A 27156-nucleotide genomic window follows, 5' to 3' on the forward strand; every position below is an offset into this window, starting at 1 on the left:
TTCGGAAACAATACCTATGTTAGTCAACGAGGTGAGGTGGAAAAGTTGTTTTTTTGATAAAAGCAAAAATTGACAAAGTGCAACGAAAACAGATTTAAAGAATAAATCATGGAAGGATGGAACATGCACGCAGGAGTCGCTCCCTTATAAGGATAAGGATGTCTATTGTCATTGTAAAAACATACAACGAAATTAAGTTGGCGACTCATCAGTCAGTACAGCAGCAACAGTTAAAAAGTGTATAAAAACATTAAGACAAGACGATTTAAAACAAGACATTAAATAAATATATACAATATAAAACAAGATAAAGCACATGCATCAATGGCTACTAAGTGAAAAATGTGCTAAGTTAAAGTGTCGTGTTATTGACTACATTTGTTTCACCGCAGCACTGTCCGGTGTTAGCTGGGTGGGGGGTGGCGGGTGATGGAGGAAACCGCTCTGGGGAAGAAGCTGTTCCTCAGCCTGTTAGTCCGGGTTTTGATGGTCCTGTATCTCCTTCCTGATGGTCGTGGAACAAAGAGAGACTGACCCAGGTGTGTGATGTCTGTACAGATGTTGCTGGCCTTCTTATGGAGACGGCCAGCATACACGGTGTCCAGGTCAGGCAGGGTAACTCCCACAATCCTCTGTGCTGTTTTAACCACCCAGGCCAGGTCCCTCCTGTTCTCTGCTGTGCAGCTGGCATACCACACAGTAAAGCACTGACAGAGGATGCTTTCAATCACACTTCTGTACAAGTTAACCAGAAGTGCAGGGGGCAGGCCAGCTTGTTTTAGCTTCCTCAGAAAGAAGAGCCTCTGCTGGGCTTTCTTCACCAGTTATTAATTTAACCCAAACCACAATAGTTTCCTAAACCTAGCCAAGTAGTTTTGTCATCATGTTATCCTGGATTAGCTAAACCACAGTTGTTTGACTTGTTTTCTTGTGCTGTATAATAAAACAGTGGCAGTTTGATTCACTACATGTACACTGAGTGGAAAGTAGGGGTGTGGACTTCCTTCATTTTAAAATACAGTGTATGTAACATTTAAGAAAATAGTTGACACCTACTTTTTAATGAAATGACATGTGCACAGTTTTCTTTATATGTGCTTTCAAAAGTTACACTCTTGTTCTGCATGTAACTTGTGGATTGCATTTCATTTTTTTTAAAAGATGTCTGTCCTTAAACTCCAGTCCCAAGGGAAATCTATTTTTAGTCCCACAGCAGCTGTAGGTTAAATCTCCTAGGTAACAGAAACAGACAGGACACATATTTAAACCAAGCACACAGCTCCTATGCGGGAGTGTCGACTGCGGCCAATTTATGTGACAAATGACCCATCATTTACACCCATTAATCTCTTCCTTAATGTGGCTGGCAGGTGTGCTGTCAACAGGCGCTCTGTGGGGACACGATTTGTGTTGCTCCTCATTATTTTCTCACCCAAGGCATGGTTAATGTAAATATGTACTTTTAGTTGAATCGGGGCAAGTTAAAGAGGACCTGTCCAGAATGTTGTTTGGACCTACCTGCTGTAGGTGTTGTGACCAGGACAGCCGAAGAGCTGCAGAAAATGTGATTTATAGCATTCAACAATCTCATTACCTGGCTGTGGCTGTCAGTGCGCGCGCGCGCGCGCGCGCGCACGCACGCACGCACGCACGCACGCACGCACACACACACACACACACACACACACACACACACACACACACACACACACACACACACACACACACACACACACACACACACACACACACACACACACACACACACACACACACACACACACACACACACACACACACACACACACACACACACACACACACACACACACACACACACACACACACACGTTAGTACAGCTACAGGGGGATTGTGCAGTTTGATTGTGTTTCCTCCAAAACCAGGTATAATAACGGACTGTGTGGGTGACTGGCAGATGTTGGCAGCGTGTGTGTCTGTGTGAATCTTCCTCAGCCAAGTCAAATGGGTGAATGGATGTAAGTTGTTGGATGGACTTTAACATTGTGTGCATGCATGTGGATGTAGCCCACTCCTGGCTAATTATACCCCACTGCTAGGTCAGTGAAGAGCAGAGGGATGGACTGTTACTGTACAGCATAAGTGTAGGCAACACAAGTATATCTATAATTTCCCAAAAGTTAACTGAAAACAATCAGCTGACCACTGAAATAATAAAAGAAATGACAAAAATAATGTATAACTCAAGGTCCACTTACTAGATTTGTTCTGGTGCTTTTAGCCACGGGAAAAGCATGTTCCATAGTTAAGTTTCATATCAGCCTCGCATCACGTTTGCAGTAACACACACTGACACGTGGTTAACATTGGTTGGAAAAAATGAACATGGTTTGTGTCAAAATAATACTGTAACAATGTAACTATCGTAAATAACGACAGCACTTTGTAACAATGTTGCGTAACAAACGTTTAATCCACTTAATGATTGATGGTGAAAATAATTGGCACATTAGTTGGTAATAACAGTTATTTGCAATAATAATTACAACTTAACTGAAACTTCTGTCTCGCAAAAGATCGGTCGCAAAAATACTTAAGTGAATGAAACACACAAGAAGCATTTGTTGTATTTATATTCTCTTTTAATATATCTTAAAAAATGGATATACAATCTGAGAAAGAAACGGTTGAGGATATGAAGAAGAACAAATTGTTAATCTTCTCCTCTGGCCCAAACATGGCATTAGCCCAAGCAGAGATATGGTTGCAATAGCATCCTGGGAGAAATGAACACTGCTAACTGCCAAAGTAAAGGACATATGACAAGTCAGAGTATTAGTAAGGCTAACATTAAGTACAGAGTACAGGACTACCGTATCCTGGAGGCAACTGCTACCACGACAATGAACTGCCATGGTGATAGGCAGTTACATTAGCCTTCCGGGTTTGAGTGATCCAACACCATGCTGGAAAATACCACACAACGCCCACATTCACATTTGCTTTCAACGGACCAGGTTATTTTATCGTATTGTGAGGTCCTTTATTTCAGCAGAGAGTCAGTGTTCCCTGTTATTCTGTTTACTTTCACCTAGAAAACACTAACAATTTGAGCTGCTGAACCCTGGGCCAGAATAACAGGAAGAGCAAGAGGGAACCAGAGCATGCTAACAAGTCACATGATTTCAACACGTCATACTTTAACTGTCCACACACCAAGCGCTCACAAACACGCTCAACAAGCACATGATATCAGTCTTTGCACACACACACATACCTTTGACATAACATTTCAATCTTCAACAACTAGATTTCTGACATCCTTAGTAAATGCACCACTGGTCAGATCACATAGACTTTGCCTCAGACGTGTGAACACGAAGCTGAATGGAGTGAGAACAGTATAGATGTTCAGATATACGACTCAAACTGGAGGCACAACGCTAGCTAGGACCAAGCAAAACACACGCACGCACACACACACCCTAGCATACGTAGAAAGACTAATTTAGTGACAGCCTCTCTTGCTTTCTCTATCTACCACACATACAAAATGAACACGCAGTTTATGGCCAAAATCCACAATGGCAGTGGAATAGCAGCACCTACTCAAGTTCACCAGCAAGCTAACGAGTGAGCTAGCAAGCATTGTAGCAAGCAAGCATGCCAACTGGCTACGAGTGAGCGACTTGTTTACCTTCAGTCCTCCAAACCTGTCCGGAGTGCAACACCTCCAATGTACGTACACCTTGTATGGACATCAAGAACGACACATAACTGAGGAAAAGTCAGTCCTTCACGCCGAGTGAAAGACTCTCACTTGTTAGCTAGCTAGCTAGTAAGCTCACTCTCTGGCGTGTTACCTCACTGGCCTGCTTGCTATCCTACCGCTTTTACTGTATGAACCTCTGCAATTATCTAGAGGTTCACATCCAATGACAGTTAAAACATACAGTTGATACACACACACAGAGAGAAAGGGAGAACACAGTTCTGTCCCTCCAGATGAACACACTCTACACATTAGCTTGGGAAATTCCCACAGCAACCAGAGTGAAAAGGTGCATACAATGCAGTCCCAACAGTCTTGGGATAGTAAATTGTCTTTTATTCCATATTGCAGCACGATGACAATGACATGAAATAATGACTGAGATAAAAGTGCCGGCTTTCAGCTTTAAAGAAATACTTCACCCACAAAATGACCATTTGTATATCAGGAGAAATTAAAAGTTTTCTTCAAGAATTCAAGTCCTAATTTTAGGACCATGATCGTAAATATACAGATCAATGATATCTTGTTCTTTAGCTGCTAAATGCTCCCCAGCTAGTTGCTAACTGTGTCTGTTTGCTGTGAACGGTGAGAATAAACCAAAACAGTAAAGTTTTGGGACTGTGTACAAAAAAAGGTACAATTCCTACACAGTTATCTGTTATGGATTTTAAACTCATAGTCATTGTTTCACATTAAACCCATTGAAGTACAGAGCGACCACACACCAAAAATAGTGCCATTGTCATAGTACTTTCTGATTGCACTGTAGTATGAATGAACCTCTCCATCCTCAACGGAGAGAGGTACATGTGGTTGTGTGTGTGAGAGAGTGAGAGAGACACTAGAGGGACTGAGGGAGGAAAAACAACAAAAGGGCAGCGAGGAGAGGTAACGCTGAACACAGTACAATACATTTGGCTGTGGTTTTATTGGTTGTACTTTATCCCACTGGAGCTGAACACACAAAACAGAGAGTGTGTATGTGAGTGGTGTGCGTGGGTATGCACATGCAAGGAGAATGACAGACCGGACAACGCGGTCATTCACATGCTGTGTAGTGGAGCTGGAGGCCTGTGTACATGTATGTGTTTACCTTTTACTACAGGATGTGATGCTGTGTGTGTTTATGTGAACTCATGCATTTTTCTGTTTAGTGACACAAACATAGCAGGCACTGAAACAGTGAACTGATTGCAACAGATATTCTCTCTCTTAAATTTGTTAATTTTATTTTCTTCAAATAGCTGAACGCAACTTTTTTTTTTTGAGCGCCGTTTCATCCCCACATCCCTTGCTGGTCGTTACCGTGGCTCGTCTCCGGGACTCCTCGGGGGAAGCGGCTTCAATCAGTGATTTCGCCACAATGACCGGACATTGTTGTCAGCGGGACACTCAATCTATTAGGATGATTAAAGCGTAATTTTCGTTTGTATGCAAGTCTTTACTCAAACGCATCGTTTTTGTATTTTCTTATTATGTTCTTGCAATGTGGAGTTTATTGCAATCTTGTGAACAGCAGAGCAGCAAGGGGAGAGTCAAAGAGTCAGCTGTTGATTGACACGTGTGTGTGTGTGTGTGTGGGCGGGGGGGGGGGGGTAGTTGGCCAGGATTAGCCGAGGCAAGGTAGAGCAGTTTGGTTGATTGGTGCAGGCTGACTCAGGAAGCCCATGCTTCTATCATCTGGCGTAGCGCTTGATGTAATCTTGAACCTTATTCCGAAAGTCCTCCTGGATTGGAGAAAGGTAAAGAGAGAGTATGAGAGTTAGATGGAGAAGCCAGATACCACACATTTATAGAAGGCGGATGAGAGTCAAGAGTGGAAAAACTAATATAATCCACCAGGTAAAAAAAAATAAATAAATAAAAAAGACAATAATTCATCGACATAGGCATATAGCGTGATTCATCTTTGGCCAACTCCCCAATTAGTGTGTATGACGCGTTTTGTTGCTTTAATTTAGAATTTTAAAAGCATATATACTTTTGCATATTTGACGACGTTCTTTTTAATTTAATTGCATTTTGATCATTCAGAGAACAGCTCATCTAGTGTAGGTGTCTGGTGTGAAAGAGTAGCACATTACATCTTATTTATGATGTCTGTCATTCGAGTTGACTTTCTCCTTCTGGTCGTGTCTGCCCTCTCTAACCCCCTTTCTAGGTTTTCCTCTCCTATTAATCATGCCCCTGCTGGTCGTGCTTGGCTTCTTTCCATCCCTCCGTCACTCCCTTTGACCCATCCCCCTTGGTTACATCTGGCCTGATGGCGCCCTGTGTGACCTCTCCTGGCAGCCCTCTTTCATTTCCTCGGCTCTGTCCATCATTTCAAGCCTACGTGTATTTCTTCTTCACCCACTGGTTTGTAACTTGGTTTGTTTGTGTCTACATTCTCTTCATATTTCCTGCAAACTATTCTTTGACACATCAGGCGGAATGTTTACAGTACACACACACACACACACACGATGCCATGGATTTGGTCAAAGGCTGCTATTAATTTGAGCTGCGCCACCTTTCCCCTCTGAAAGTATTTACTTTATTCCATCTGTACAGGAAAGTGCACGGCTTAGCAGAACTGCATTGTGGGTCGACACGCTGTACATCATAGGAACTGTCGTAATTGGTTGCACGCTGTCTGCGGCTACATTCTTTTTCCGGGATTAATGATGATGCAGCCGGCATTGTTTCGGCAGTGTCAATGTCAATGTCACACATAGAACTGAATTAGCTATGACTTCCAAGCAAAGACTGCTGAAACAATACACATTGCTTCTGAACGTGGCTCTGATCAGCAGTTTGATCACACTGTGTCCAATCAGATTTCGATTTCGGAAACAAAAAGGTCCCACATCTCAATTTACTCTTAACATCACCAAGATACACTTTAATATTTACCCAGTTTATTTGTGGCTAAACTAACAGTGTGCTGCATGTAGAGATATCATTTAGTTTCTGTGTTTGCATCCTCCTTCCTCAGCCTCTTTCTCGTCCTGTCTTAACTTGTTTGCCCCATCACTTCATCAGCATGAAGCGCACTCCATCAATGCGCTTCATTTTCCGCTTTTATCAATAGTTACGGTTTCTGAATATATGACACACTGCCTGTGGGGAGAATTAACATAGAAGAGTCTGTTCATTCATGCTTGTAAATTATATTCTCTCTGAACACGTTTCTCTTTTTGGAGAACGTCATGTGAGATAACCTCTCTGATTAGCGCAATTTTCCTGCTCTTGTTTCTATTTCCTCGTCTCTCCCCCGTGTGTCACGGTGTGTGTAAACCTCGCTCAGTCAGGAAACTTGTCAGAATACTCACATTTGATTGGAGGAGCTGCATCACGTGATGTGATTTACAACGCATTGGTCGGTGTCTCCTGCGCCACTGAACAAGTACCGTAACGGCTGTGTAAGATGCGCCGCTTAAAAGTAAAAACTCGCTGCCTAATATGTATGCTTCCGAAATATCGATTTTAGGTCCTGGGTCCGGATGCAACTGCGTCTGGGTCCGGATCCGGACCGCGGTCCGCCAGTTAGAGACCCCTGATCTATACCATTCCATGAAATATCCAGTAATCTCTAATACTCAAATCTGCAAATCTAATGAAATACCCATCAGACTCAGCTGTACTTTGTGTTTTTTGCTAATTAGCAAGTGTTAGGATGCTAACACCCTACACTGGTCGACATCATATCAGCTGAGCGTCAGCATAGTCTTTGTGAGCACATTAGCCCGCAGAGCGAGCACAGAAATAGATACTATCAATGTGTTATTATGGTCCAATCCAGTTTAAGTTATTTGTTCGTTGCTTCGAGGACTCTAAAATGAGATATGTTTGAGTAGTCGATCTGCTGCCTTGCACATTGCTCACAGCTTGAATTATACGCTTCGCCTCAGAGCTCTAAATTTAAAAACAATATTGAATCACTGACGTCAAACTGCAACAAATCTGATTATTAGAAGCCTCAACATGAAGGGAGCATCTCTGAGCTCCCAGTCGCATAATAATAGCCAATTTCTGAAATTCCCTTTAAGCCTAGTCGTCCCACACATTGTTTTACCAGAATAAACCAACATAGCACGAGCACGTGGCGATCCCCACGCAGTCCGTGCACCCGTAAACCCCAACCACTTTGCTCTGTTTGCTGCACTTCTGGCATTAAAATAGGGCCTCGAGGGAGAGCTCCCTCAGCGCCAAAAGGGCCAATCCATCATCCTGCTATGGACGGATACTCAAACTGCTGTCATCACTGCTGGAGTTTTTGGCGCTGGCAGCTTTTCAGCATTCCTGTCAGTCATCTGTCATGCGTCTTTTCCCCCGTCTCTCTCTCTCTCTGACTCGGTTTTTCTCACGTTCTCTGAATCTCGCCTCAAGCCCCAGCAGTGTGTGCGTGACCACCCCGCCGGAGCTGTGGTGTAAATCAGTGCACCGAAGTCTGTGTGGGACACTCGCATGAGAAATTTGACACTGGACAGCGGGGACGCGTCACATTATGACCCAGCCGTTGTATGTATATATACGTATATATATATATATATATATATATACATATATGTGATTGGACACAGTGTGATATATATATATATATATGTATATATACACACATATATATATACATACATATATATATACACATATGCATACATATATATACATACATACATATGTATATATATATCTCAAGGATCTCTCAAGAAGGATCACCAAAGGCACTAGTATTCATCGTCTGGGCACCATGAATCTTTCACAGCAATCCATCTGACATCTGACAGTTGTTGCACTTCTAATGCTTTCACATGTTGTTGGTCCTGATGGTACTTTCTGCAATATGAATAACTCATTCAAGCTAGCTTGCATCCATATGCAATATGCAGTTAAAGGAATGGTGTAATATTTCTATTTTAGAAATGCGATATCCATTCTGACTTACATTAGCAGAATGAGCTATATCTCAAGACTGACCTGTGTGGCATCATGATCAATTCAATGTTCAATGCACAGATCAGTGTCCAAAGATGAGAGAACACATTTTGTCCATCTGTCTGTGTAAAATGGACAGCACGAGTAAATATGGGATGCTTGTCACTGCTCATCTACCCGTCTGTCTCTCTGGCATCTTCAGTCGACCCAGCTGTCTCTAACGAGCTTTTGCAAACATTTGCGGGAAAATCCACGATAAACGAAGACTTAAACATAAAATGAGGGAGTAGAAGGTTTACAGGGTGCACAACCCTATTAACGCCATCGCACACAAATTTAGAGAAATTTGACTACTTTCTTACTCACCCATCCTTTTATCTTACAACAGAAATCTGGCTGAGACTGCAAATTACTCTGGCGTTCATTAGTTTGAAGACTCCAAGCACACCCTGCAGTCGATTACAAACTTTGCACAGCTTACTTTTTTTTTCTTGGCTCTATTTCACACTACAGAAGGCAATTAATTCTCCTCTCCAGCGATCTGTGCAGGTACTCAAAATATGTACCGTCATCTGAAGGGAGGGGATGCAAATTAAACCCTGTGGGTGCAAAAAGTGGGTAAATAAGCAACGGAAAGCCCCCGCATGGATCAGGTAAGCAGACTGCAAGAGAGGAAAGATGAAGGTGAGGTGTGAACGGGGAATAGAGAAGAGAGAGATGACCAGGGATGCAGAGGTGTGTGAGAACACTCAACAGTCCTGGGTGTTTTCACACTTCGGCTGGCTGAGGATTTTAGTCAAAATGTCAAAGCCCCCTCGTCACATCTGGTGTGGGTTTCATGTAAGTGAACTCCCAGTGAGGTCCGCTGGGATGTCAAAGCCTTCCGCTCCACACTCAAACGTTGAATGATGGCGTCGACTGAGCGTGTCACATCACGACTTTCTTTTAATTTTATGCAGCACTGAGGATGAAGTATAAAGAGAGGTGTAAGTGTTGAGATTATCCACACACCACTTGTGTTTGATGACGGACTAAGATTTCATGAAAACACAGATGGCATTGAGGGAAAAAAAGGCTCGATGGTGTCTTGACTGTTGACCTCTTTTATTGAAAGTATTTCCATTTTTTTCATGTATTTGCTGCTTTACAAGCCTTCATCAAGAGGACAAGAATCAATCTCAAGGTGGTGCTAACCTTAGCTCTAATGTTATCAGCTCTCTGGCACAGTTTAATACTGAACAATTCCTCAAGTAACATTTCTTTAATGGCCCACCACGTGTTCTTTAAAAGGAATACTTCAGCCACAAAATGACCATGTGTATAGAAATCGCTCGCCCCATGTTACCTTGAATTCTTGAAGAGAAACCTTGTTGCGAGTAAGCGGATTAAAAGTGCTATTGTCTCATTTATCCGGCCCTATGCACACTACTTCCTAAATGCACGCATCATCGCTAAAACCTTACTATTTAACACACTTTTCATACAAATTTGAGTCTGAAGGGTTTTTAATAGTACGTTTTTTTGCAGAGATGCATGTGTTTGGGAAGTAGACAGCATAGGACTGGATAAATATGACTTGGATTATACTGCAGAGTTCGTAAACAAATGTTTTGATATAGTTTTGCTGTTGTTGAACTCGGCCCCAATTCGTTTCAGTTCATCAAGACTTTTCGCCATTGTTTTTTTACTCTTGGTTCACTGTGGAGACATGCCAGAAATGTTTTATTTCAGAATTCAAGGCGACACAGGTTGAGTAATTGATTCACAAATGAACCATTGTGGGCGAATTATCCCTGTGAAGCTTTCAGTGTTCCTTTTTAGATTGCCTGTATATATAATAAGTAGTAGGAAGTTTGGTTTATTAAATGTATTTATAAACTAAACTGAAGAGAGAGCTGGGAAAGTGATATGGTTTGCAGGTGTACGCGTACATAAAACTTCTTTTATGAAAAGTGAGTTTGAAGTTATTCTGAAGAATGAATCCACAGGACTCTTTGGAAGTACGTTTTGGCACTGAGGGTGTTCTTTAAAGTTGTTGGTATTTTTAAAAAGCAAACTCAAGACCTACCTTTTTAGTCTGGTTTTTAAATTGAGCTTTAAATATTTATCATTCTTATTATTTATTGTATGTTATCTTTGTAGTCTGGCTTTTAATTGGGCTTCGTTTATGTATATTTATTATTTATAGTTTTTTACCATTTCAATCTGGGTTTGAATTGGGCGTTATTTCTGTATACTTTTTTCTATTTATTTAGTTTTACCTATTAGTTTGGACTTTGAATTGAGTTTTCTTTTTAAAATCTTTTTAATTATTGTATTACACCTCTTTAGTCTGTATTTCTGAGCTTCATTTATTTAAAATCATACATTTCATACGTTTCCTCACCGTAAATTGATATTTATGCCAGCTTCCTGTTTTTTCAGGGCCAGCAAAGCCTTCTCTGCTGGCCTAGACACTGACAGAATCACAAAATTATAGCTATTTTATAACTTTTCATACACTACATGTATTCTAAATATTTTCCCCATTAGCTTATTATCTCATTGTCTTCCTCAGTTGCTCTGCTTCCAGCCTGCAGCGCTGTTTCCAGCGCAGCTTGTTTTAAGTAGCGCTTTTATCCAATCAGATTTCACCCCTCTCTAGGTAAGAAGAGAGTCCCAATGCCCTCAGACTTACAAGTGAATCCCTTTGCAGTTTAAGTAAATGGGGACGATATTGTTGATTGTCAACAAAACATTTTCAGCCCTCAAACGCATTAAAACGTATTCAGGAAATACAATACTGTCTTCACATGAATCGAGAAGGACCTCTGACTGAAACTGAACCGCACCGATGTACTGTACAACCGTGGCATTGAACTCTTTATTAACACAGAAAGGAGGATGGACTTTGTCTTTAAATAGTGAACAGCAGCTTTGGTAAGTGAACTGCTTTTGTTTTTACATCTGCAGTAGCGTTACTATGTGTTAATTTTTCTATGGTGCCATTTTTATGATACGGTTAATATTGTTTCCTCTGATGCGAATAATATCTGAATGGTGCCCTTGTGTGTGGCGGAATGCATGTTTTAGCGCCGCAGTTTTGCTGGAATGTGCAGAGGCCTGTTGAATTAGGTTTGTTATTCTACCTGCTTTGTTGTCATATAAATATGTGTGACTGGTTCTTGTGAGTTTGTTCTTGTCATTGTCTTAATTACATTGATTTTGACTATATGCATTTTGCGTTAATGACGAAGCATCCCATCATGCTAGCGTCATAATGAGGTTATTAGGAGGTGGTTCAACTATAGTACAACAGCACTGAAGGCCCAGGTATAAAAATACTGCTCGAAGCAGAGAGCGACGGAGAAAGTTGCTGTGACAAGATGTGCCTCACCCTCCTCCTTATTTTGCATTCCCAATACAGTGAGCCTCGTCTTTCCAGGAAATCTATTTGCTTGAATCGTCCTCCACCTCGCAAAGTGTATTTTTGGCGGGTGTATTTTGTACCTCTCTATTCAATTGCCAGGTTCCACCGGCCGACAAGACGAATAACTTTAAATGAATCAATAAAGAAAAGAATATTCCTCTTTCTTAACTTCCACCCTCGCGGTAAGTCTGCAACTCCATCCGCAAACCGAAAGTTAGTGCAGCTGCTTTAGCACACACACGGAGCAGAGATCAGAGCTGTCAGCGTGTCCTCTGAAGACCACAGTCTTTCACTGCCTCGCTGCCACTTTGACACTGAACTGACAGAACAAGTACGCTCCATAATGAGGTGCTGCATTTGACTGTACCTTGTATGTTGACTTAGACATATAAGACAAATAATGATGAAGTAGTTTGTCTTTCTTTTGTTACATTATTTAGATGAGGTGTGTAAAACTGACATCCGAGGGAACGTTAACGGTGAAAACACGTGGTGATATTCAAACGCAACTGGTCATTGAATTTATGCATTTAAAGTAGGGGTGGGGGAAAAAATCGATACAGCATAGTATCGCAATATTTTGCGTGGCGATATTGTATCGATACACCAAGTATCGATCTTTTATTATATAAACTATTAAAACAAAACAAAAAAAAAAATCAAATCAATTGCTTTTTCAGTCCACTAGCTGGTGCCGAGTTGTCTTCTGGTGAGGTCAGCGTGATTGGTAGGAAGTTGGTCAAAACAAAGATACTGTTAGGATCTCGGTCTGACCTAGTGTGTGCTCCTCTGTTTTTCCCCCAGTCAGTGTTGTTGTTTGAAGGCCATGTGCTTATGTTTTGTTTTTGTGTCAGCCTATAGTTTCCACCTGTGAGTTCCATCTCCAACCACGCCCCTCTCCCCAGGCTCAGCTGTGGGGAATTACAGTGATCATCTCCGACGGACTTAAATACCCCAGCTGTCCTCCGGCGCGTTGTCAGTCCGTCTGGTTACCAGTCTGGTCACGTAAGTCTGAACACCGATTCAGTGAAGATCGTTACCTGTTTGTTTTCTGTTCCTTCAGTTTTGAGTGCGGTCGAGTTTCCCTCCCGACTCCGGAGGCTACCTGTCCCGGCCTCGGTTGAGCTTCCCTCCCGACTCCGGTGGAGATTATAGGAGTGACTTTAGTTTGCTGGACAGTTAGTTTTTGTTGGTTCATTCTGTGACTCCTCCTGCACCGTTAAATAAAGTCTTGGCTGGAGTAAACCTGCTGTGTGCGTGCGTTTGGGTCCACTAACTACACTACCACATAACAGATAGACATCTGGCCTCACAACGGGGTTAAATCTGCCAACAGTGGCCAGGCTCATGGGGAGAGTGCAGCGCATAACTGTCTCTCTGCCCTTGACGTCCACGCATCGCAAGTTATACTGAGTTATATAACTATTATATCCTACTTATACAAGTTATAGTTCATATACTGAGTCCACATGTTTGCATTTCGTTAAGTTGGACTTTGTAGTAATACAAACAGTTCAGTTTGTCAGGTTCATGCAACATTTATGACATTGTTAGTCTGTCTGCTTGACAATCCTATTTTGCTGCAATAAAAATGATTGAAGTGAGATGAACAGACTGAAAACATGTTGACACAGTTTTCCTTTGGGGACATAATTTGAAATTGAAAAAAGTAATAAATCGCAATATAGGCCATATGTTATCGCAATACTCAGAATATCGCAGTATCGTGATATCATATCGTGGGACCTCTGGTGATTCCCACCCCTACTTTAAAGATGACTTTTTTTTGTATTCATGAGAATTCTTGGCCACATTTATATCATCAATAAATAGCTTTGTAAATTACCCCCCAAAAAATGTTTTGATTTAATCTATCGAGCTGTTTGGCAGTAACCAAACTAGTTACTCTTCTGCTTTCTGGCAGATGAGCCTGGTGCCATTTTATAGACTTTCGACATTTAAATAATTGCAGCTGTTCGTACAAGGTTTGTTGTGAAACACACCACACACTCAAAACCTGCTTAGAATGAGCGTGTGTACTTATCCCTCCCTTGGTCTGCTCATTTTGTTAAAACATGTCAACAATTTCAAACAATATCTTCCACACATTCTTCTTATGCTACGGAGAAGCTTAATTAGCATTTATAGATTTTTTTTTTAATATAAAGGATTTCAAAGTGGCACAGGTTGTGCACGTTTCACAGTTCAGTACTCGTCAGCAGACAAAGAAGAATCCCTCGACACCACACAGAGGACATGCTCTCACCTCAAACTGACAGTCTGCAATGTCAATTGATATTTCAGGATTCTCTATGAAACACGTAAACACAGCTAATGCCGGAGCTGCAGACTCTTTCAAGCCAACTGGCAGGTTCCATTCTAGTGCCAGCTGTACCAACTGTGTTTGTAATACAGCTGTCTGCGTGCACGCTCGCACACTAAATTGTCCATGAAGATGCTTCCTTTCAGCCACTTTAACCAGCCGATGTATTCAGAGAGGAGCCACAGGAGGAGTTCCACTTCAAAAGCTTCAACACACACGAGCACCAGCATCCGCATTAGTTTGTGCGCACTGACACGCACACACTCCCACGGCTTCACCCACTCGCTGCTGAAGTTGATTACGGCAGGCGGCAACTCAGTGGGAGTGGGTCACGGATGGCCGACTTTGTGTTGTCAGTTGTTGTGACCCTGGAGAACCACAACAGCACACCGAGGCAGCGCTTTGACTCAACGTTAGAAAAAGAAAATATTTGAATTGTCTTTTTATGAGTTGTCTTCCTTTAATTTTGCAAAATGGTCATATTATGAAAACATATATCGATGAGATCTTCTATGAAATCACGGTTCAGTATTCATTTTCCAGTTTTGTGAGTGTGTTGCATTGTTTAAATTAGCAGCTAGATACCTGCCCTGTTGCCTTTGAATGCTGTAAGGCAGCGGTTCCCAAACTTTTTAGGCCGCGCACCCCCTTCTACATCCCGACCGGGTTCGCGCACCCCCCCCTTAATAAAAAAAAAAAAAAAAAGAAGCAACAGAGCCTTTTAAGCCTTCATAGCCGCATAAGAATCGGACCAATGAGAGAACAGTTTGCTCGCGCGTGGCATTTGTTTACAATATTTAGTCCGCTGTTAAATGTTTCAGTGTGAACACAAACCGAACAAAGGAGCAACTGCAACATTATATCATATTAATCCCTGAATCAGAACAAAGCAAACAAACTGAAGGTGTGAAAACGCCCTGAAACACTGCAACAAAGTTTCAATAACTTTCAGTGACACAAGGCATCACTTTTAAAGAGCAATACGGATGCGAGGACACACGCACAGGCTCAGAGGCAGATTATCACATTTCATTTACAATTAATGACCGACTAATGTAGCCAGGATGTCTTCGGACAAAGCATCGATGCGGCGCGACACAGTGTTGTTGGACACCGGGATCATGTCCAACTTTTTTGCATCTTTCTCTCCAATCATACATTCCACCATCTCTCTGACAGCTGGCAAGCACACGTCTTCGGCGATTGTGTGCGGTAGCCCCTTTCTCGCTATTCTGTAACCAGATATGAAGCCCGTAGTGCGTCATTTATAGACCCAACACATGAATGAGACTCCAGTTGTTTTTGGCTGTTTTGTAACTCCTCCAATTTCGATATAAACAATGTAAGGGGCTTTTGACTTGCACTGGCATGCTTGGTGTTCAGGTGGCGACGTAAATAAGAGGGCTTCAGACAGCTGTTAGCCAGAACCTCACTGCACACCACGCACTGTGGCTTTGGGGAATCTGCGTTGCCAATCCAAGTGAAGCCCAGACACAGATACTTTTCATCATATTTCCTCTTTTTTTCCCAGTCTGATGCTCACTCTCGTTTCCTCTTTTTTCACCTTGACTCCGCGATGGGCCGATGTGCTCCCGATTTGTCTGTGCTATCCCTTCCTCCTTTTCGGTCTCCTCCGTCTCATCTTCCTCTGACTCTGGCTCGATTTCTTCTCCCGGTCTCTCCCCAACGCACCTCTCCGTTCCCCTCGCCTCCGATTCCTCTCTCTCTCTCTCCCTCTCCTCTTTTACGACTGATAGCTTCAGATGTCCCACCTGACAGTTTTTAAATTAAAATTACATTTTTTTTTTATATTTAATATTATTACACCATCAGACCGCCAATACACTTTTCCTCTCGCGCACCCCCTAGAGGCAGCTCGCGCACCCCCTGGGGTGCGCGCACCCCACTTTGGAAATCCCTGCTGTAAGGAATTAAATGGGTACTTTCTGGAAAAATGCTACTTCACTTCGGTGACGACATCGTGCTGAAAGACTCACAAAAACTGCACAGTGGATGCATTTCACACTCAAATAAAACGGTGGGCTGTGAACATAGTACACTGTGTTGTAAATGAGGACTGATTTTGCACACGCCCGTGGTCAGAACAGCTTAAGGCACGCTTAAAGAAGGCGGTAGCTCTTGGTAACTGGAATTCACACTTTTCATCGGGGTGGTGGCAAACTGAGAAAAGGAAAGAATGGATGCATCCTAAGTAGGTGCAAAGTTCTGTAGGCATTCAAAAAGAAACTATTGTAGCGCAGAGAAATTTGTAAAAAGCTTTGGCTCACTAACAAATGAATCTGAGTTTCTAAAAACGCCATGAAGGCTCCCATTTGACAATCTTCTCCTTCATCTGGGTCCATTGACTCATCTAAACAATCATGGCCTCAAACCAGAAATGATTTATTGTGCACTCGCTCCCTCCCACAACAACTCTTTCACGTCTAATGGGGGTCACATGGCTACCATTATCACGCACTGCTGGGTGCATCCCAATGCATCATGGGAAAGGGTATGCGCAAAGTGCCAAAGGTCAAACGCTGTACATTTAAAAAAAGGCTTTCAGCTCGCCTCAACTCAGGCTCAACTAACAACTATTACTCCGGTCAGCAGGCTCCCTGCAGAGTCGCGTTAGTTCGGTCGGCAAACCAGGAAAGCAATTACTGCGAGAGAAAGACTGAGAACATCGGTTTCCCCACTTTCTGACACCGATGAAGAGCTGAGCGGAGAAGTGCAAATGGGGAGACATAGAGGGAATAGGTTCAGTATCAATTAGCCGGGTTGCCTATCTTTTTGAAACATCTTGTGTGTTTGCTTTGCTTGGGGGGGCATGTGGCTCAGGAGATGGAGCCGGTCTACCATTCGGAAAGGATCACACATTCGATGCCCGGCCATATGAAAAAAAAATCAAATATATATCACAATTTTTTTTATCAAATACCTCGATATCAATATTGCTACTATCTTATAGGGTTGACCATCGGTGCCGTTACACAATATTTACACAATGACTTGTGGATACAATGACTAAGTGGGTAAAGGCAAATAATAGAACAGATGATCACATCTTTTTACTGTAATGCAGCCTTTAAAACCAGGAAAAGACAACAGTTATGCCATATATTATCATATCCAAAATCGAACCGCATATACAGTATAGCCTCATATCACAATATCAATATAATATTGAAACATTGCCCAGCCCTGCATGTAGTGTACAGCGCTTCGAGTGGTCGGAAGACTAGAAAGGCGCAGGAGAAAGTATAACTGAAGTTACAGTTCATAAAAAACACACACACACAAACTAACAGCTTGAGTGTGCTGATTCGACTCACAGATTGTAGAGTCTGCCGTCTACTGTCGAGGCCCAGAATTAAAGTACTAATGTTAAAAAAAAATATATCTACCACAGTCACAGCCATCCTCTGCTGAGAGGCTGCTGTGTGCTCTTCAGCCCACTATACCGGATTAAAGCACTCTCAAGTGAATATCACATAATCCCACCTAAAAAAGAAAGTAGTGTAGCTTCAGCAGCAGCTGTGCGTCCTGTCCCAATATATTTTCGATGCGGGCTGAAGGTATGAATATGATTATGGAGACTACAACCATATCTGAAACGCGATGGGGAGGCTTCGCAAGTGAACCGTCTGCATGTCAATGACTGCAGTCACCGTTTGGCACTGAATTGGTGCCCGGCGATGAAACAGAATTATAGATACGATCACCCCGATTGTGCCAGTGAAGCCTCACCTTGTCTCTCAGATGATGTTCCGCTGCATCGATGTTCAAAGGGTCATCGAAGTTCAACAGGTCCTGGAGGAGGGGAGGAGAGGAGAGAGAAAAGGTACAGAGTGTGAACCCACAAGTGAACAATCATGAATAGAAGATATTTGCAAAGTTCTATACTTCTATGTGTGGGTCACATTTCCCCCCCCCCAATTTTAACAAAAGAAGAAAAAAAAAAGCTGCTAAAGGAGATATTGCCTGCCTCAGCACTATTTGCTGTCTGCAATGTCACCCCGGCTTCTGCAACTGCGGCAACAAAACAGTATAATTATGCTGAAGTGATGCCACCCACAACTAATCGCGGCAAGATGCGGAGCGCTGTTAGAGCGATAAAAGACTTTTTTTTTTTTTAAAGATGGATGACCTGAGAGGTTGTTTCCTGATTATGAGGTAAGATTTAGGGCACGACCGCACATCAATGCAGATTATCGTCCCCATTATCACCAGACACACTGAGGACCTCAGGGGAAGGGTGGATGCTTTCGAAATGCGCTCGATGATAGACTTATGCAAGCTTGCAATTAGCAGAGTGTGCATATTTTGGAGTAAACTAAATAATGTGTTTACTTTCAGCTGCTTACTCAGCTGCATCCAAAATGTTTAGTTAAACTATTGAAACTAAAACTTATATTATTGTCTAATTTAGCATATCCTCCATTCCATTTAATCAAAAACCCAGCAGCTGGGAGTGAATTTCCACAAGCATAATGTGCAATCAATTTGGTTTTTATTTTCCCTCATCACCTCAAATTGCTCTTCATACTGAGAAAGATAATTTAACTTATTACAGCTGTAAAGAGAGATGAACAACAGCCTTACATAGAGTCAGCATCAGTGTCTGTTAAAAGAGAGCTCCCTGGTCTTTTCATTATTTCCTCATTTAACAACAGGAAACTGTGTGCGCAGACACAACCATTGTTTTTTTTCCTAAAACCTGCACAGACTGTTTGTCCGGTCAGTGTGATGACAAATCAAAATGTATTTGTAGGAAGTTCAGTTTCTAACAACAAAGCAATGTTAATAAAAAACAAGCACAACTTACAGTGAACAAGGAGTTTAATCCCCAGACAATGTCCTGGAAAAAAACAAATGGAAAAATATGAATGATCAAATAGTATCACAGTTTCAATATATTCATGAAAACATACACACTTCACAGAGGAGCCCAGTACAAAGTCTTAATTGTTACTTTATTATATAGTATGGATATAGTATATCTTGTATATTATATGATTACACCAATCTTGTGAATAAACTTGGAATATATAAAGTATGAAAGAAGCGAATAAACCCTCATAATTTTGTGGGAGGGCAATTTAATATATAATATTATTATAAATTCCTTTTAGTCGTATGGTTAAAAGAAATATCTGTTCAAAGCGTAGGCACAGAAGCACCGAAGTTAAAAATCATCAAATCCCTGAATCCTGTCTGCAGGAGCCATGAGACTCTGTAATGTACCGCCATAACATGCAGGCTGTGATTCTACAGGATCTTAGACAGCTATAGGCTGAAGGGTTCTGTGTAAGGAAAAACAAACACGGCAACATAATAGCCTTTTTTTTCTTCTTTTTTTACTGTAGCTTGCGACTTTTATTATCCCCCTGCTTTCTATTTCGAGGAACAAGTGAAATCCCAGCTAAGAACAGCAGTGACATGGTGGCGGAATGTAACAGAGACCAGCTCATAAGGGCCGATGTATTTCACTGGGAGCAGCTATAAACAACAGTCAGCGGGTGCGCCGATGGAGGATTTCAAGATAATGATTTCAGGGATTCTATTCAGTTATGTTTCACTCATTCCACACACAAGTATTTATTTAATTTACATAGTGAAATTAATCTTTGAGGTAGGAAAATGTCTGTTTGCTAAGTGTGATACAAGCAAAGGAAATGTAAAATAACTCCCGACTGAACCCACCACGAAGAACAATGTATTGCTTTTTCTCTGTTCCCGTCTCCTTTGTACATTGTGATATATTTAATGAACAAACGAACAAAACAAAAAAACATTCTATTTGTTACATCCCTTGTGTACTGCAACCAAACTAATCACCAACTTTTATTACAGTCAGCGTGTTATCAGAGGCCTCATTTCTAAAAAGCTGAGGTATAATCTTCAGAAGGTAGTTTGTGAGCAGCAGTGAAACATCTCAGCCCATAAACAATCAAAAGACAACACAAGGGCTGTGAGTAAGGAGAAGTCCGCCAGCCGCCAGGCTAATTCATGCAGTGTAAAAGCGTTGAAGTGGAGGACAGTGGCGACAGGAGCGGGACATCATCACCCACTCGAAAAACTCCCACAATCCTTTCTGACTCGCAGCTTTTTGCACTTGCTATTTTTTTCCACACACTATTTGGTGCGATCACAGGGCCACTCGCTGACACGTGAGCCCGAGTCCGGCCGCTCTCAAGCTCTCAGCAGCAGTAGTAGTTAGAGCATTAATTTTTTTAACAAAAAAGCCTAATTTTGAGCTTGTTTAAATACAGTTAATCCATGAGGCTTTTATTTTGAAAGGGTGGGGCTGGGTGGGGGAGGGAGGGGGAGTGGAGACATAATCATAATGTTTGACACACATAAACAGAGGTTATTAAATGCCTGGCTTCATCACAAGCAGTTCAGTTAGAATTCACTCTCTGGGGCTTTTATTTTGAAATGGGGTGTGTGTGTGTGTGTGTGGGGGGGGGTCCTCTGAAAGTCTCTAAGACCTGAATGATTGTATGAGAGAGAGACAGACAGAGAGAGAGAGAAGAAAGAATTAGAGAGAGAGAGAGAGAGAGAGAGAATTAGTGAGTGAGAGAGAGCGAGAAGAAAGAACTAGAAAAAGCATTTCCTGCTGAAAATGCGTTGGAATGCTGAAAGCTGAAATTAATTGTGAAAAAATTGCTGAAAATTAAGAAATGGGAGACTATCTGTCTGAAAAATGTTGAAGCCCGAAAGCATTTAAACTGCACTGCTGAAAAACCTTCTAGTTGAAATGTCTAACTATGGTGTCTGTAGCTGAACGTATGAGGAAGAAGGCTTTGAAAGTTGAAGAAGTATAACAGGATTTGAAGATTTTCTCCATAGAGATCCCATTCAAAAGAAAATTGCAAAAAGCTTAATTCAAAAAGTTTAAAGATTACAAAAATGAAAAGTCAAAGCACCCCTCTCCTGAAAGAGCTGAACATTTTGATATTTGAACAATTTCTGTAGCTTAAACAAATTTCAGAAGTAGTGACATTTGTAGTAATAGGAGTAGAAGTTGTAGTAAAAGTATTATTAGGAGTAGAAGTATTAGTAGCATTAGAATAAGTAGTAGTAGTAGCAGTAGTGATATTTGTAAGCGTAGTAGTAGAAGTCGTAGTTGTAGTATCATTAGGAGTAGAAGTATTAGTATTTAGAAGTAGTAGCAGCCTAGTATCAGTACTAGTCGTAATAGCTGTAGTAGTGGTCGTAGTATTTAATATAACAGTCGTAGTAGTAGTAGTAAAAGTAATGGCAGTATTTGAAGTAGCAGTAGTAGTAGTACTAGTAGCAGTCGTTCTAATAGCTGTAGTAGTATTAGTACTGGTAGTAGCATGAATAGCAGTAGTAGCAGTTGTAGTATAAGTAATAGTAGTAGTGGTAGTAATAGCAGTAGTGGTAGTAATAATATTGATGGTAGCAGTAATAGCACGAGTAATAGTAGCAACAGCAAAAGTTGTAGTAGAAGTATTAGCAGCAGTAGTAGTAGTAATACTCGAAATATTAGCAGCAGTAGTAGTTGTCGCAGTATTTGTAAGAGCATTCATTATTTCAACAAAAAAGACTAATTTTGAGCTTAATGTTTTCATACAGTTAATCCATGGGGCTTTTATTTGGAAAGGGTGGGGCTGGGTGGGGGAGGGAGGGGAGAGGAGACATAATCATAATATTTGACACACATAAACAGAGGTTATTAAATGACAGGCTTCATCACAAGCAGTTCAGTTAGAATTCACTCTCTGGGGCTTTTATTTTGAAATGGGGTGGGGGAGAAGGGGAGAGGAGACAGAATCATGTTGTTCGATAAACACAAACTGGTTATTAAACGACAGGCTCATCACAAGCATTTCAGTTAGGATTCATTCTGTGGGGCTTTTATTTAAAAATGGCGTGTGTGGGGGGGGGGGGGGGAGGGTGGAAAGACCTCTAAAGATCCCTAAGACCTGAAAGACTGTATGAGAGAGAGACACACACAGAGAGAGAGAGAAGAAAGAATGAGTGAGAAAGAGAGCGAGAAGAAAGAGAGAGAGAGAGAGAGAGAGAAGAAAGAGAGAGCGAGAAGAAAGAATGAGAGAGAGAGAAGAATGAGAGAGAGAGAGAGAGAGAGAGAAGAAAGAATGAGTGAGAGAGAGCGAGAAGAAAGAATGAGTGAGTGAGTGAGTCAGTGAGAGAGAGAGTGAAGAAAGAATGAGAGGGAGAGAGAGAGAGAAGAAAGAGAGAGAGAGCGAGAAGAAAGAATGAGTGAGAGAGAGCGAGAAGAAAGAATAAGTGAGTGAGTGAGTGAGAGAGAGAGAGAGCGAGAGAGAGAAGAATGAGTGAGAGAGTGAGTGAGTGAGAGAGAGAAGAAAGAATGAGTGAGTGAGTGAGAGAGAGAGCGAGAGAGAGAAGAATGAGTGAGTGAGTGAGTGAGAGAGAGAAGAAAGAAAGAATGAGTGAGTGAGTGAGTGAGTGAGAGAGACACCTCTAAAGATCCCTAAGACCTGAATGACTGTATGAGAGACACAGAGAGATAGAGGGAGAGGAGTGTATGTGCACGTGTGTCTGTGAGTCTGTGTGTTTATAAACATCACTAATTGGCTCAATCGCGAACACCTGTGTGCCTGAAGCCATTTGAAAATATTCTCCATAGAGATCCTATTGAAAAAATAAAAAGCTTAATTCAAAAAGTTTAAAGGTTAGAAATATAAAAAGTCATAGCACACCTCTGGTGAAAGAGCTGAACATTTTAATAGTTGAAAGGTTTCTGTAGCTTAAAAAGTGAAGGAGGAGAAGAGGGGCACGGAAGAAATAGAAGAAGTTGAATAAAGAAACAGGATAACAATAGTTGGAATGCTTAACAGCATTCCAACAATTAGTGAGCGAGAGAGAGAGCGAGAAGAAAGAATTAGTGAGTGTTGGGGTCTGACCATATGGCTTCAACATGTGCTGTGAACAAAGAGAATCAGGCCTTCACTTTTTCAAGCAAAGGTTTCATCCTGATTTGTAGTTTGATGAGAGCAAAGGAATTTCACACGAGGGTGTGAATCCCCCCCCCCCAAAAACTATGGTTCCTGAAGTCACCTGAATGCACCGCTGCAATCTCATTGGCCGATGGCCAAGAGACCCCAGGACCCCTGTGGTTCAACCACTGTTCTACAAAACCGCCTGCAGGACACACCTCATTGCTTTTTCCCTTCGACCTCCGTCGAACAGGGAGCACACAACGCTCTCTTCGTCCTGGATACACGAGGAAGCAACGGCATTCTCCCCTCCTCAAACCCAGTCAGGTCACAAAGTCATTTCGTTGGACGAAACAGACAGTGCTCCACTTTGAGTAAGGCTCCACTCAGCCCGCGTAACGAATCCGCATCCGCGATCCGTTCTCCGCTTTTTGCTTTTCCCCCCTTTTTTGTGCACAAACCAGCACAGAGGAGCCCGACGAAGCCTCGCTCCTCTCGTGACCGAGGATTCCCGGTAAGACGTGCAGACACGCCGTCTCATCCGAAGTTAACTGTCCTCCCCGCAGCGAGTACAGATCGGACCTGCGTTTGCTCCAGAGCCACGCCAACGGACCGAAGCCGCACCAGCAAAAACCGTGCGACACACAGCGCCCGCTACAAGGCCGCGCTGCAAGCAGCCTGCTTCCTGACGAGGAAAACGGACAACTTCCCCACGAACACTTCAACGTTGCAACGAAGCATCGACAAGTAAGATTCTTGGTATCTGGGCATAGCTTAGCTTAAATTAACTTAAGTTTAATTCAGGCCATTCATTTATATGTTGATATTCCCGTGGTTTTTGTGTGTTTAGGTTACTGTCACGTGATACGGAGGTATTGCGCAATCATTATGGAGCAGAGAAGCTCCGCTGTATTTGTGTATTAACTACTATGACTGTTTGCTTGGGATTTAATTTGAGTCATTTCATTTCGTTCTGTTTATTTCTCTCTTCATTAAATCGACTCTGAGTGAACTGAGAGTCGTGCTTATCATTGCATAAAGCTGCCGGTAGTTCAACCCGACAACGGCATACTTATGCATGGTAAGGCAAGCGATACTCAGGCTGCCTACAACATCGCACGCCGAAGTGTGATGCACGTCGAGTTCTCGCTCCTTTTTCCTTTTCTTCCTCCTCTCACGTAACACGCACACACAGCTCCTATCTCTGCCCCTGGGGGAAACCCCGTTCAAACGATCGCCTCACAACACGTGTGTGCATCGGCACACGTGATTACATACAGCAGTCTCGCCGCCATTTTGTCCGAGTCACTCGACTCCGCCATCTGGTGGTAGTTTAGCTGTAGTATCTTAAGGCCCCCCCCCTTTTGTCCGCGTCACTCGACGCCGCCATCTTTGTAGTCTTTAGCAATAGCTGTAAGACTCCCCTTCCTTTTCACACACACACATACACACACACACACACAGACATACACCCTCATCCATTTTATTCATTCTTTAGTTTAGGCATATAAAATTGTATGATAACGTTTGTTGGTTGCAATATTAATTGATTTGATCATTTATTATTTTGATTTAATAAACTCTGTTATACTTTAAGGAGCAGTCGTCTGTGATTACTTGTGCATATGTATTTGATGAAACTGTATGTAGTGGCCTGTGCTCGAATTTAACCCTTCACTGTCACTGAATGTGTAGTCGCACCCGACTATTGACATTATGAGTGACTACTAATTATGAGACTTAGTTTTATCGTTTGGTTATTGGTCCCTGTTCGCAGGGTGGTGCCCCGTTGTTATTAATAATCATTAATAATTGTTACATACATTAATAATTCTATTGATGTCAAGAATTCAGTTTCTTAAATGCTGATAACCCAAACACGCTCCTTTACGTTCCCACCATGAGTGAGAGAGAGAGAGAGAAGAAAGAATTTGTGAGTGAGAGCGAGAGAGAAGAAAGAATTAGTGAGTGAGTGAGAGAGAGAGAGAGAGAGAGAGAGAGAGAGAAGAAAGACCTCTAAAGATCCCTAAGACCTGAATGACTATATGAGAGAGAGACACAGAGAGAGAGGGAGAGGAGTGTGTGTGCTCGTGTGTCTGTGAGTCTGTGTGTTTATCAACATCACTAATTGGCTCAATCGCGAACACCTGTGTGCCTGACGCCATTTCATGGAGATAAAACAGGGAAACACCTCTCAAACAAATCATCAAAAATAACCGTAGCTCCTATTGCTCCGATATTAATAATTGAGGCGAAGAATGAGTTGAAGAACAGATCCTGTAAAAATTGTGTCTGTAGTGTAAAAAATGTGGCTTAACTGGCGATCTAGAAATGGGGTACCGTGTTCTGTGGAAGATGTTTTTGAAGCAAAATTTAACATTGGTCTCTATGGAGCAGAAAGTTGGTTTTCCTCTCAATTAACGGCTTCTGTGTCAAATGTGGAAATCTGTGGGATTCTACAGTAATTTTTCTACGACAAGGACAATATTAGCTACTTCTACATCCAGAAATTATGCATGAAGAGTGAAGATTGTGGACACAGTGGCAAAACACAAATGTTTTTTCACAAGAATCTCAAGCTGCTCTTCACTCTAGCAGTTTGAAAGTTGAAATGGTGTCTGTAGCTGAAAGTATGAGGAAGTTGAAGGATTTGAAAGTTGAAGAAGTTGAAGAGGATTTGTAAATATTCTCAATAGAGATCCCATTCAAAAAAAAGTTGCTAAAAGCTTAATAATTCAAAAGGTTTTAAGGTTAGAAATAGAAAAAGTCATAGCAGAGATGAGCTGAAGGAGCTGAACATTTTGATAGTTGAATGGTTTCTGTAGCTTAAAAAATGAAGAAGAAGAAGCGTTGCGACGAAACGGGGGACGGAAGAAATAGTGGAACTAGAAAAAGCATTTCCTGCTGAAAATGCGTTGGAATGCTGAAAACTGAAATTAATGGCAAAAACATTGTTGAAAATAGATATCCAATTCAAAAACAAATTGCAAAAACCTTAATAATTCAAAAAGTTGAAAGATTACAAATATGAAGTTATATCACTCCTCTCCTGAAAGAGCTGAACATTTTGATATTCGAACGGTTTCTGTAGCTTAAAATAAATCCAGCGGAAGTAATATTTGTTGTAGTAGTAGTAGAAGTTGTCGTAGAAGTATTCTTGGCAGTATAAGTATTAGTGGCATTTGAATAAGTACTAGCTGTAGCAGTAGTGATATTTGTGCAATAGTAGTAGAAGTTGTAGTCGAAGTATTAGTAATTAGAAGAAGTAGTAGAAGTAGTAGTATCAGTAGTCATAGTAATAGCTGTAGTAGTGGTCGTAGTATTTTATATAACAGTAGTAGTAGTATAATAAGTAGTAGTAGTAGTAATAGTAAAGTCAGTTTTTGAAGTAGCAGTAGTAGTAGTACTAGTAGCAGTCATACTAATAGCTGTAGTAGTATTAGTACTGGTAGTAGCAGGAATAGCAGTATTAGCAGTTGTGGTATAAGTAATAATAGTAGTGGTAGTAATAGCAGTAGTGGTAGTTATAATATTTATGGTAGCAGTAATAGCAGTAGCAGTAGTAGTAATAGTAGCAACAGCAAAAGTTGAAGTCGTAGTAGTAGTAGCCATAGTAATACTAGAAATATTAGCAGTAGTAGTAGTTGTCACAGTATTACTAAGAGCATTCATTATTTCAACAAAAAAGCCTAATTTTGAGCTAAACGTTTAAATACAGTTAATCCATGGGGCTTTTATTTTGAAAGGGTGGGGCTGGGTGGGGGAGGGAGGGGGAGAGGAGACATAATCATCATGTCTGAC

At 41.6% G+C, this 27156-nt stretch overlaps 1 protein-coding gene across 1 annotated transcript in view; it reads right to left on the reverse strand.

Moving 5' to 3' along the window:
* Nucleotides 1-2621: 2621 nt before the first annotated feature.
* ube2f (ubiquitin-conjugating enzyme E2F (putative)) overlaps nt 2622-27156 on the reverse strand; it is a 51793-nt gene continuing 27258 nt past the window's right edge. The window contains exons 8-10 of the mRNA XM_079277491.1: nt 19233-19265; nt 18155-18217; nt 2622-5482 (exon numbers count right to left, since the gene is read on the reverse strand). Coding sequence (XP_079133617.1) covers nt 5432-5482; nt 18155-18217; nt 19233-19265 — 147 coding nt within the window. The 3' untranslated portion in view covers nt 2622-5431. The remainder of the gene's footprint in view (nt 5483-18154; nt 18218-19232; nt 19266-27156) is intronic.

The sequence above is a fragment of the Melanostigma gelatinosum genome, assembly GCF_949748355.1.
Source record: "Melanostigma gelatinosum genome assembly, chromosome: 10".
Lineage (NCBI taxonomy): Eukaryota > Metazoa > Chordata > Actinopteri > Perciformes > Zoarcidae > Melanostigma > Melanostigma gelatinosum.